The 12,962-nt window shown below is 40.3% G+C and overlaps 1 protein-coding gene across 8 annotated transcripts in view; it reads right to left on the bottom strand.

The window, feature by feature from the left end:
• Window positions 1–12,962, bottom strand: part of LOC112150924 (supervillin) — a 61,946-nt gene that overhangs the window by 41,855 nt on the left and 7,129 nt on the right. For 6 of the 8 annotated variants that reach the window (XM_024279492.2, XM_024279464.1, XM_024279508.1 and 3 more), the window contains exons 1-6: window positions 8,383–8,613; window positions 5,173–5,233; window positions 3,447–3,538; window positions 3,307–3,364; window positions 3,082–3,230; window positions 1,077–1,881 (exon numbers count right to left, since the gene is read on the bottom strand). In XM_024279492.2, coding sequence (XP_024135260.1) covers window positions 1,077–1,881; window positions 3,082–3,230; window positions 3,307–3,364; window positions 3,447–3,538; window positions 5,173–5,233; window positions 8,383–8,443 — 1,226 coding nt within the window. In that variant the 5' untranslated portion in view covers window positions 8,444–8,613. Of the gene's footprint in view, window positions 1–1,076; window positions 1,882–3,081; window positions 3,231–3,306; window positions 3,365–3,446; window positions 3,539–5,172; window positions 5,234–8,382; window positions 8,614–12,962 lie in introns of those variants that run through there. The other 2 variants (XM_024279530.2, XM_024279525.2) reach the window with 2 other exon arrangements.

Here is a 12,962-nt window from a genome sequence, read left to right as displayed (position 1 = left end):
TTTTAATGAGCAGTTGCATATCATCTCTCAACTCCTACAGAAGCTCAAATAAACCGCGTCGTGCTGAGAAGTGCTTTTCTTTACGGAGGTGCGCTGAACCACATAACTTTACATTTATATGTAAGTAATAACTTTTTATTGTAGCATGACGTTTTTAAAGTCATAAAACCGATGTTATGTTTATTCGAGCGCTGGAAGCTCCGCGCTAAAGCTAGCGGACTGGCGATTATTGGTGACATCATTGAACGAAAGTGACGTCCAAATTATGAGACACTAGTTTTTCATAACTCTCCGTTTGGAGGACTAAATGAAGGGGAAGGGAGAAGGTATTTTCGTGAGCAGTAAGAATGCCTAATCTTTTTCAATGTTTGTTCGACTAATATCTCCTCATCAAAACATTACTTCAGCCGTCTGTTAGTAAGGTTGCTCCAGTTTGAACTCTCTTTAATGCAAAATGACGACATAAAACAGCAGCCAGAATATTGCTTCCCATTTGATAAAACACACTGTGTGCTACATACATTTATTTGAACCTACTCCTCCCAGTTTGTTGTGGTTCCTACCAGGAATGCTCATATTGCAATGTATAGTGTTAAGTTTGTATTCTTTTTTTATGCATCCTATTACCTCTACACACAGCCAAGGGAGGGGTAGAGTGGTCAACCTCTGATTAGAAGGTTGCAGGTTCAGTTCCTGCCCTTGCATCGAAATGTCCTCTGCCAAGACGCTGAACCCCATATTGTTTCTGGTGGTCTAGTTAGCACTTTGCATGGGAGCTCTGCCCCCACCAGTGTGTGCATCAGAGAACAGGACTGTGGCTAAACTGTTTGGGGTCTTAACGAAGGTAGAAAAGTGGTATGTAGGCATGTTCCATTTACTGAACCTTTAGTAAACCCGGTTCTGTCCTTACTGCAGGACAGCCAAAAATGTTTAAATTATTTTCACAATAAAATCTAACTTAGACATTCATCCACAATTCTATGTAGAGGGGCCAACAGCAAAACCAATTTAAGAGTCAAAGCACCACCTGAACCATAATCTGAAGCATTCTGGTGTTGTGTTATGCTCAAACTTACCCCTGCCTGTTGAGGATGCTCTGTGCCTGTTGCTCTATGAATAGATCTCCAGGTGAGATGCCATAGCGAGTGGAGGGCAGGGAAGACCGGCGGGCAGAGCGAGGAGAGCTGGGAACGGCTGTAATGCTGTAGTCCTTGGTTGCTTGGCTTGACTCCTGGTGGTGGGTATGGAGTTGTTGAGGCAAATGCTGCTCTTGTGTCCTGCTTCTGTAAGAAACGGAGCCCTCCTGAGCTCCACCTCGGCGACTGTTCTCCATATTCATTGCTCTTTCAGGCTCCACCAACCTACTTGATCTTTCTAGAGTTGGAGGGGGGGCTTGATTTGAGTGGATGTGACCCACTGTGCCAGCAGGTGAAGGCTCTGGGTGTGTCCTCATGTAAACCCTGCCTATTCCAGAGCGATACGGCACACTGTGCTCCCGTCCTTGGGCCTCCACTTGGGCTGCGTCCTTTTCCCGCCTGGCAGATGTTTGACGGGCAACAGATTCTGGATCTTGCCTGGAGCGGTAACGTGGAGTGTAGTCCACATCGGTCTCCTGATCGAGGTGGATGCCGTAGCGCTCTGAAAGCTGTCGACGGCGTTCCGCCTTGTAGCGAGCGATCCGTTCAGCCTTTGAGGTGAGGTTGTTGGGCTCTGTGGAGCCCGATGCGGGTGTTGATGATGTGGACAGTGTCACTGGATCTACATACACCACTACTGGCTCGGTACGGCTGCTACCAACACCACTTTTGACCTGGGGGGATCGGTCTGGCGATGACATTGTCTTCTTTGGTCCCTCCAGCTCTGCTCGACTGTAGCGCTTGGCTGTGGTAGAGTTGCAAAATATGACAAATACAGCATTAGCAAACTTTCTGGCCTCATTATGGCAACAATTGTACATCTAGGCATCCAGATATATTCTTTAAACACTTTATTTCATGTTTGAATTGCTAAGCTTGCCAAACTGGCCAAAATAAGGGGAAAAAGATGAACACCTTCAGCACAATTCTTGACAGTTTCTGGATAGAATCTGAGACTTTCTACATTCTGTCACATTCGAGATGTTCCTGACCAGCACCAGAAAAGTGATATTGCTTCTCTAATGAGTCCTGGATCTATGCCCTCTTCCTATTGAAGTACATCACAAACAAAACCACCTCCAGTCTGATGATGGAAGACTTGTGACTGTAGTCGAGGGTTATGCTAAAAAACTAAGCCCATTAAGACAACAAGGTGTGTCATTTAAAAAATCAAAGTACAATCGTAGTTAAAAGACCTCTGGGAATACTTTTAACTTGGATCAAAAGATGATCACCCAGAGTTCCTCACTATAGGTCAGGGGAAAAGACAAATTGATTGGCAACATATTTCTCATAGCTTTCTTGTCATCCCAGTAGTTATGTTTGATGATTTCCTGAAAAACCAACAGAACTCCAGACTACTTAAAGTCCCACTCCAAGAAAAATTGTGTTTGTGGCATTTTAAACATATTGTGGAATTCTCCTCATCATGGAGGCCCACGCATAATAGAAACTGAGCTTAAAATATAATTTATGAAATTTTTTATTGAAATTGTGAATCAAAAATGCATATGGAAAAAGACTGTAGTTGTGATGTAGAACCTACAATGGCAAGCCACAAGCTCCCTGTTCCATTCGGATGCATTCACTTACAGACCAATAGATCTACTGTATGATTGTCTTTGTTTTCCTGATCTGAGCTGGAATCTACCTCGAAGCGGTACGGCTGGATAGCTCTGATATTGCTCGCCATTTTTGTTGCACTAGTAATGTTAGCACCACTACATGTTTTGATTATAAATCATTAATCAAATATCGCCTTGGCAGCATTTTAAATTGACACAAGTATTGCAAAATTACAATCACAATATTTCACTGAATCAATATTTCTTAGACCCCTACAAAGTTTTATCAATTAATATCTCAAAAACTAGCACAAAAATGTCAACAAATTCAGCTAAAAACTCTTTTTGATAAACTGACAATGATGACTCTGCATGACTACCTGTGACTCGCGGTTCACGGGGGTCTGAGGCGCGGGTGTACCGCGGTGGATCCTCCTCCAGCATCCTGTTGGATACCAAACCACCAGACACAAGAGCAGGTGGAGCCTCACTTTCAATCCCCTCCAAGCGCCGGGCTATTCTCTCCTTCCTTCACCAGAAAAAAAAAAAAAAAGAAAGTTAATTTCTTCTAAAACATTCAGTCACATTCCACCAAAAAGACATACCTGTTCATCTGCTGTTCTTTGGGTACTCCTCCTTCAAAGTATTTCTTTAATTCAGATACTGCAAATACAAAGAAAATGGTCAAGTTTCAGTTTTTAGGAATGCCAAAAAATGTGTGTTTTTTGTCATTATATTTACGAACCTTTAGGAAGAACAACCAGCAGTTTACCATCTGTATCAGAGACACTCTTGACCAAGGCCGATTTGTCTTTGAAGGAAAAGTCGCTTTGAAAACTATGAAGAAAATTTGGAATTTAAATCAACTTATTCACATTTAGCACAACACTAAGCTAAATGATGCTTTAAAACACGGAGGAAATAAAAATATAAGTAGCTGCATAGTAAGCTAGAATAGCAACAAATCTCCTCAGAAATTTTAGATGCATTTCCAAAACATTAAATAGTTGCTGCTTCCATCATCAAGAGGTAAAAACCACGGAAAAAACATGCAATCTCATCCTTTATTTTCTGCTTCATCATCTGCCTCACATGAGTCAACCTCAACTCAACTTTGCCTGACTTGACTTGACTTAAAGAGTTGACAGCAGGTGAAGGAAGAGCTCAGCTTCTATCTGTGCAGTGGAGAATCAGCTTAAGGAGGAGATGATGAAGTCCTTTCTCCTCTCAATGGCAACTGAAACGTGGAAAGTTTCTCTCTGAATGCATGAGAATGTCCGAAAATCTGATTAAACTGGCTCACAGACTTCAGTTCAAGTTTTGTTTTTCCGTGATGTGTGCACCAGCTCTTTTATTTTAAGTCTTAACTTACAGCAAACGTTTATCAAGATCTTTCTGCATCCATTGTCTTGAAATTTAGCTTTGTTGATTTTATTTTTCACATTTGAATAACATTACTTAACTTTTTGGGACATTTCCTTTAACTCGAGTGTTCCAGTAAAGATACTGTAAGAGTTTATCAAAACGTTGTTGAAACCACATTTTCAACACAAAAAAAAAGTAAACCGATACCATCAATTCCTCTATCTACCTTCCAAACTAGCTGAATCCCTTTTGGTGGAGCCAACCCTGCAGGTGAAGGTGGGGTATACCCAGCAGGTCGCACTCGCTCACACACACATACATTCACGCCTAACAGTTTAGAGTCACTTATTATTCTATGTTTTTGGACTGTGGGAGGAAGCTGGAGAGCCCAGAGAAAACCTACACATAAACGAGGAAAAGATGAGAACTCCACAAAGGACCCAGCTGGGATTGGAACCAGGGCCTTCTTGCTGAGACACAGGAGTCCCAACTACACCACAACTAACCCATGATAACTAAAACATTTATTTTAAATTATAAACTGTTTCAGTTATTATAAATTGTAGTAAATAATTTTTTGCACTAAAAAAAACCAACAGAAAAACAACTAATATTCTGCACTATGTCCTGGTTGTTGCTTGTAAACTTTAAGCTATGTGCTGCCACGGACTGATTAAAGCTTGAAAAAAAAATTATTTTAATTAGAGATAATTGACTAGTTTTTTTCTTTTTAACTTACAGTTTGAAACTCTCAAAACAGATTAAAGTCAGAGCAAACTAGTTTCAGAAGACTTTTCAAAGCAGTCTGCACTCAGTCTAATGTAATCCATAAAATTGTGGACACTGCGTAATATGAGAAAAGTTTTTAAACTCTAACTTTGAAGGAAAAACATTTTACCACTCTGTTATTTTGGCAGTATAAAAGAAAATCTTAGCAGTTATGCTAATGCTATGCTAGTGAGCACGAAAAGCAAAATGACTATTTTTACAGATTCATAAAATGTCAAACAATCTCTCAGTGGCAATTATCCCTGGTGGTAACAGATCAACTCTTCTTATTATCAGTTGTTGCTAATCAAACACATAAAATGTGATGGTCTTCTTACGTTAGGGATTCTGTAGGCAGAGAGGTTGAGTTGCAGAGTTTGGAAATGTTTGATCCAAATCCTGAGGAAAGAAGGAAAAAAAAGTCCTTACTCAAACTGAAAATCCTAGCAGGGGAAAATATGAAAAAATGAAAGCATGTTAGGAGAGGACAAACAAACATTTAGGTGTTAAAGCAATTTTTCTAAATACTTGTAATTTGTATTTAATGTTGTAATATCTAACATTTTTACTCCTCCACTACAGTAAATCCTTTGACTGTATATGAGACATGGACTGAGTGATGCCCCCCCGGCGTTCCAAACATGAAGCTCTCACTGGCACCAAGAAGCCAAAATCTCGTAGACTTCTATAGAGAAATGAACTGTCATTACTCAGTCATTCTGTTTGTCAGATCAACCATTCTTGCTCTTATAGCTTTTTTTAATCAAGCTTTTCATAGTCTTCTTTTTCCTGATATTTTTTATGTAGCTCAAGTAATTCAAGTTATTAACGGGTCATTCAGGTGCTCCAGTAAAGGTGTGTGGTCTCATGTCGAACGTTCTAAACATTTGATTGACAGATTCTCCCAAACCCGCCTTTAAGTGGTAGGTATGACTTGCAACAAGCTCACTCCTGATTGGTCTTGGTGGTTGCTATAGAAGCGCTGACTCAAGTCGACTCGAACCATTCACTGCTGACCGGCGACGTCTGGTTCCAACATGTCAACGTCCGTACCTTGAAAACTTAATTTAAGTAACCATTTTCTATGGGTGGTGTCACACTCACTCAGTCCAGTTCTCAGATACAGTCAGTGGTGTAAATTTAATTTAGCATGCAACTCAGCTCTTTATTTGTCATGTACTGTATTAGTCTGAGCAGAAATTAGACAGAGAATTCCCACTACTTTGGCCTTTTCCATGTTTGTTGTTGGTGCTGCAGTTCTTGCATGTCAGACAAATAATCAGACCAGAAGGAGGAATGTCAATCAACTTCACCAAGACCATGTTCAGTAGCTCATGCAAAAAGTATGGTCAAGAATTACTTTATACTTTATATTTCAAGGTTTGGTTAATAAAAACAAGAGTCGTAATTGTAGTGATTAGGTTACAGACAAAAATGTTTACCTTGCATTTACAGTAAACACTATTGTGAAGCTTTGGCACAATGTCAGAAAGACCTTTCTTTTTTACAGGTACACAGGGTTCTTATGACACTCTACACATCATCAATAAAAGCCCACCTTTCTTCTCAGTCAACCACAATCTTATTTGTATCTTTAAATTTGTCTCTCTGGAAATGAAACTGTTTTAGGCCCTCCTCCACCTTGTTCTCAACCTGGAACAATGCTTTGTCGTGGTCTGGCCTCCAACCATCAACAGCGTGTAGGCCAGGGGTGCCCAAATCCAGGCCTCGAGGGCCGGTGTCCTACATGTTTTCCAACCAACCTGTTATTAAAGTTCCTTATTGGTCAAACACACCTGATCCAGGTAATCAGCAGCAGATAGGGCAGAGGTTTCTGGAAAACCAGCAGGAGGTCGTTCCTCGAGGCCTGGATTTGGACACTCCTGGTCTAGGCTGTGGGGTTTCTGAGCTACCACCACCAAGACGTCATTGGCCTATAACCTAACCAGCTAAAACTCTAGATTTATCTGATGAACATGTTTTTGTATGTCAAACTTATCTTGACACACACTCCTAAGATATATCCTCATTGAAATACTGGTACAGCCTGTATACACTCTTCCTTGTAAAAAAAATAAAAAAGTAAAAAAATTCTTGTTTATGTTCAAGATTTTTAAACATATTTTTAAAAGTATTTACTTTAAAATACATTAAAAAATGTACACATACAACTAACACTACTTTAAGAATTATATTCTTCCTATTACCTTGATATATTTAGATACATTTTTGGATTCGAATAAGACACTAAACACGTCTTCAAAATTCAATGTTCAGTCCATTATTTAACAAGTTTTAACCAAAACATTATCAGGAACTTGATTTAAATGTGAACCTCCGCTACTGCAACTTACAATTTTTGAATCTGGTTTAATACTTTCAAGAACTTCAAGAACACAACCTCAAACTTTCCTCTACCTTTAAGCTCGGATCTCACATTGCAAAACCTGAACGTTGTGCTGTCCGGGTGGGACGGGAAACTTCAGACCTCACTAATCCAGTAAGTTCCCAGATGATCGTAAACCCGCATCTCATATCACTGCAACCAACGGCCTGTTGTAAAGTTGTATCCCAGTATGGAAGACGGATCCGATTTCTGCGGCAGACAATTCCAGACTCAGTCTGACTTATTGTGGCCTCTGATGACCCTGTAGCAACACTGCACTTCTTTGAAAATGACGTTCATGACGTCTGCTATTTGTGAAGAAGTTTGGACGTTTTCTTCACCGCCATTTTTATTCTCATCTATATAACGAATCATCTTCAGTGTGTTTTTGCTTCTCATGCAGGTAGAATCATTTTCTCCTGTATTTTTTTTATTTGTTTTGTTTTTAAAGATGATCAAACCAGTGGGAATGCTGCGTAGGTGTGAATCTACGACTTTCTGTGCTGGAAAGCCCCGTGCACAGATGTCAGTTGAGCTTTCCTTAGAAACGCCTGAAGGTTGTCAACAAAACAAGGAGCACAAGACTGGAGGCTGGCAGCGCCAAGGAGCAGCTTAGGCTGCTGACAGTCCAAAAGTCAGAGTGGTGAGGAGAAGGATTTTCTATAAATATTCAGAGGTACAAAATAGACTCCCTGAGCACTCAGGGCCTCTGCTTTCCACACTCTGTCTGCAGAACAAGAACACGTCTAAGACTAAGGTACTCTGTTTACAGGAAGCATTTCATGACCAGTGAGATAGCAAGAACTCACCTGCTGGATTTAAAAGCCCAATGAGGCAAATTCCTTTGTGATTTTGGGCTATATAAATAAAATTGAATTGAATTGAAAACATTTCTGTGATGGTAAAATAACCGCTACCGTAATCGTTTTGTTGGATGGTTGGTGAATATAAATCTAGAAATGCACCACATGGAACAGCAAACCCTCACAAGTGTTGGCGCCTCATTTCATGAGATCCACTCGTTGAAATGTCCCACATCAAGACAGAAAAATAGGCTCATCTGCATCCATGGCCTGCTGGCTCTCTGACTGGAATCACCTCTATAGGTACTACAGTACAGATGGTGCAGAGTGGCTGAACTCCCCTTTTTCAAAAGTCTTACCTTGCCTACATGGCTGCAGGGGGTTCACATGGTAACTAGAGATCCATGGGTTTCGAAACATGTTTAAAACGAGGACAGAACGGTAGGACGGCCTGCTGCTGGACTCCCGGGCGGTGGTGATGGCAGCGGACAGCGGCAGCAGTGGAGATGAGCCCAACTCACAGACAGACAGGCAGGGATGGAGGTGGTGACACGCACACACAGCAGAAAGACCGCCACAAAGCAAGCTACAACCCACACAGACCAGCGATCACACCACAGAGTGTGTGTGTGCGTGTTAGTGTGTGTGTGTTGGAGGGGAGAGACAGCACAGCAGGGCGCTAAAGCAGCTCAGAGCCCTAATCAGATTACAGGCAGAAATTAGCCATGATGATAAAAACTCTGGAACAGGATTGGATGAGGGTGCCAGCGAGGCTGCAGGAGGTTGTGAGGGGGTATAGGGCACCAGGGAAACCAAGTAGCTTTATTCATGCAGACACCAAACGGAAAAGAGTGTCAAATATTGTTGAGAAAGTCTGAGTAACTGTTTAAGGTACATATGAGCCAATGTGATGAGGCAGTCTGAGGAAAATATTCTTAGATCTATAAAAGATCTCACCTTTCAGAGCTTACTTTAATAAAAATGCAATAATGCAATCCCTAAACTATAGTGGCCCTGAAGTGCAAATCAGTGATGACCCAGTACCTATCGGTTCATATTTTGTTTCATTTCATTTCTGGAAATTGTTTTTCCATCTATCCGTTTTCTAAACCTGTTTCATCCCTTATGGGGTCACAGGGTTACTGGAGCCTAACCCTCCTACTGTTGGGCGAAGGCGAGGTACTCCCTGGACAGTAGGGCTGAGCGATGATGAGCATTGATCCAATACTGGTCAATATCTTTGATATCGATACCCATATTGATATCTTTAGTAATATTCATGGATGTGACATGAACCTGACAATCTCAATTGTTTTTAATCGCCACAGTCGGTTTTCCTTTTTTTTAAACACTTAAACATAAAAACAGAAGTAGGACAATGTTTTCAATTAAAAGGAAAATTCTATATCAAAAGCTGGGTCCTTTTGGCAGATACAGAAAAGTTTCAAAGAATAGTGGAAATATTGATATCTGCGGCTGGTATCGATCCGATACCAACTTGACATCGATCCTATCAATATTTTGAATCGATCAGCCCAGCATTACAGGACAGGGCGCCAGTCTGTCACAGGTCGAAAATTGTTTTTGTTTTCCAAAATGTTTCTTTTTTTTTGGAATTGTGTTTTGGTTTCTGGAATCTTGTTTTGATTTCTATTATTTGTGTTACCTCTTGAATTCTTCCATACATGAGGCGTTGTCGATGACACTTAAACACAAAATCTTTAACGTACTGTAGATTTTGAATTGTTTACACAATCAACAAGTTTCCAGCTGATTCTGCTGGAAACACGTTTATTGTGTAAACAATTAAAAAAGTTACAGGAAATCAGTCACATAAACACTAGAAATCTAGTGTCAAAGGGCTAGTTATTATTGTGATTGTAATATGTTTTTGTGTGATTTGTTGGTGTGATTTTTCCTTTCAAGCCTAAACTTCTATTTTTTACAGAACACAACATTATTTTTTTAACATTTGGTTTCTGCTTCTCTTTAAATGAGTAATAAAAAACAATAAACGTGACTCAGTAAAAGTCAGCTTTGTCTTTGGACAGATCGACTGTCACAAAACTACAGAAACCCTGTGGGTGCAAACCACTGATATTATTGAGATGGAGAGGATGCATGGTCATGGTCATGTGACTCATTGATTTGTATTAGCTCCATCCAACGTCAGTGTTTTAGTTTTGCTGTTGTCACCATGTTGACCAGCAATGATGTCACTGGACTTCATCAGAATGTGCACATATGTGAATGAAAACTGTGGATCATGACCTACAAGGCCAATTAAAATATAGAGATTCACGTCAATCTGTGTAGTTACTTACATATTAAGGTTATCATTCCCCAGGTGCAGGGTCTGCAACCTGCAGCTCCAGATCCACATGTGTCTCTTTTATCTCTCCATGGTGGCTCTTTGGTCAAACATAAAATAAATCATAGAGACTGCTGATCCAGACATGTCGACCATCTGAGTCAGCAGCTCCTGCTAATGTCTGTCTAACCAAAACTATGTAAAGAAAACAAATAAACAAAGCCTGAAAACTAAGACTACCAAGATCCACCCCCAAACTAAAATAACAAAACCCAGCAGTGTAAGACTGTAAGAATTATTTAATTTGTGTTTATTTAATGTATATTAGTTAAATGTATAAATTGATGTCTGAGGTTCACATAGATGATAAACTATGTAGGTTTTTACATCCTGTTGACCTGAAGACGTCTTGTTTGTTCAACTCTACCTCCAGAATGAACAGATTTTAGATGCAAAGCAAAACTTTGGTAAAAAGTTTGATCTTTTGTGAGTTAAAAACACATATTATCCTATGCTGCACAACATTGGTAAATGGTAAATGGTAAATGGCGTATACTTGTATAGCGCTTTCTACCCTCCTTCGAGGGCCCAAAGCGCTTCACAGTCACAGTCACATTCACCCATTCACACACACATTCACACACTGGTGGTGGCTCCGCTGCCGAACACTGGCGCCAACCTCCCACCAGAGGCAATTTCGGGGTTCAGTGTCTTGCCCAAGGACACTTCGACACATGGGCGGGCAAGGCGGAGTCGAACCCGCTCACTTCTGATCAGGAGTCGACCGCCCTACCACTGCACCACGGCCGCCCATTACATTGGTAACATTGGTTACTAGCTAGCTCAGATAACTTTTGAAAATAAGTTATGTGAGCTTCTGTTAAATCACATTTTGGGAGATGCTAGTTTCTTTTCATATTTTTGCTTTTGCTCGTGCCCAAAAATATATATATAGAATTCCTATTATAAAAAAAAGAAGATCATGAATGCAAATCCAAATTTCTTAAAGACTAAAGTAAGATTTTGCAGCTCCTTCGAGATTTCGATCAGTAGAAAATAAGTCCAAATGGCTCTTTTAATGTTAAAGGTTGGCGACCCCTGGTCTAGTGATTATTTGATGAACTGACCGGACTCTAGCTACTTTTCCATTGGTGATAACTGTATTCACAGAAATGAAGAGGACATGGGAAATTTAAACACCTCAAAACCGTTGCTAGCTCACACACATGAAGCCATTGGTCCAAATTTGTGAGGAAACGGTGTAAGTCTATCCATCGTATGTGATTTTCAAAAATTCACACCATTTTCTCTACAGCAAAGCATTTAAAATGTGGAACTGCAAAACACTTGAACGCAGAAACTGCTGGTGACTGATACTTGGCAAAAGATAAAACTCATTTTGCATTTTTTAAACAATCAAAAATGTGATCTTTTAGCCCTGTTCCTTTGACAAACTGGACTCTTCAATGTTTTCATTCAACATTTTTAAAAATGAAATCTAATGCAAAAGAAGAAGACAAAAGAACTTTAAACTTCAACATTATCTGGCAAAACATGAAAAAGCATCAATATGATCAAACCAAAACAGAAATGTAAAGAAAGAAAGAAAGAAAGGAAGAAAGAAAATATCAGAATCAATAAAACTCATAGGCGTAATTACTTTCAGGGACTAAACTGCAGGTCAGCAGAAACAAATAAAATCTATGAAAACATGATTTAAGCTAAACTAAAGTCTAAGATGGTAAATGGTGTATACTTATATAGCGCTTTCTACCCTCCTTCGAGGGCCCAAAGCGCTTCACAGTCACAGACCCATTCACACACAAGATATTAATATAAGCCGTTGCTAATGTCCAAAAAGATCTTAGGATGTAAATCAGGGGTGTCCAAATCCAGTCCTTGAGGGTTGGTGTTCTACATGTTTTCCAACCAACCAGCCATTGAAGCTCCTCATTGGCCAAACACGCCTGATCCAGGTAATCAGCAGCAGATAAGGCAGAATTCTGGAAAACCAGCAGGAGGCCCGCCCTCGAGGACCCCTGATCCAAATTCTAGATGCTCAGACCCCCCAGATGCCAAGATGTTCCATCTAAATTACAAATTAACGCTTCAGTTTTTAGGACAGGCTTTTGCATGGAGGCAGAACTAAATCCAACACAGCAACTGATGTGTTTACCAGCCTACAACACAGCTGAATGAACTCCTACTGGCAGTCAGTTTCTGACCCTGCCTACTCTCTGGGTGCCTACCACCTGCTCTGACCCTCACCTGCACTCTGACACATGTCCGATACTATACTAACATTGGAGCTCCACAGGGAACAGTATACTACTCTCTCCATTTCTCCATTCTCGTTCACTTTGTATACTGCTGATTTACAGAAGTACTCTGATGACACAGCGGTTGTGGCGTGTGTGAAGGATGAGGATGAAGGGGAATACAGAAGAGTCACGGATATCAACTGGAGAAAATGCAATGGACTCATTTAAAACACAACTAAGACAAAGGCTCAAAACTAAGAAGGCTTAAATCATTCAATGTCTGTAATAAGATTCTTCAAATGTTTTATCAGTCGTTGTCAGTGTGGTTTTTTTTGGTGTGGTCTGTTGGGGCAACAGCATCACAGCG

This window comes from Oryzias melastigma, linkage group LG17 (assembly GCF_002922805.2).
Source record: "Oryzias melastigma strain HK-1 linkage group LG17, ASM292280v2, whole genome shotgun sequence".
NCBI classification, from domain to species: Eukaryota; Metazoa; Chordata; class Actinopteri; order Beloniformes; family Adrianichthyidae; genus Oryzias; species Oryzias melastigma.
Note: the sequence above shows the minus strand (reverse complement) of the source record. Positions and strands in the feature narration are given on the sequence as shown.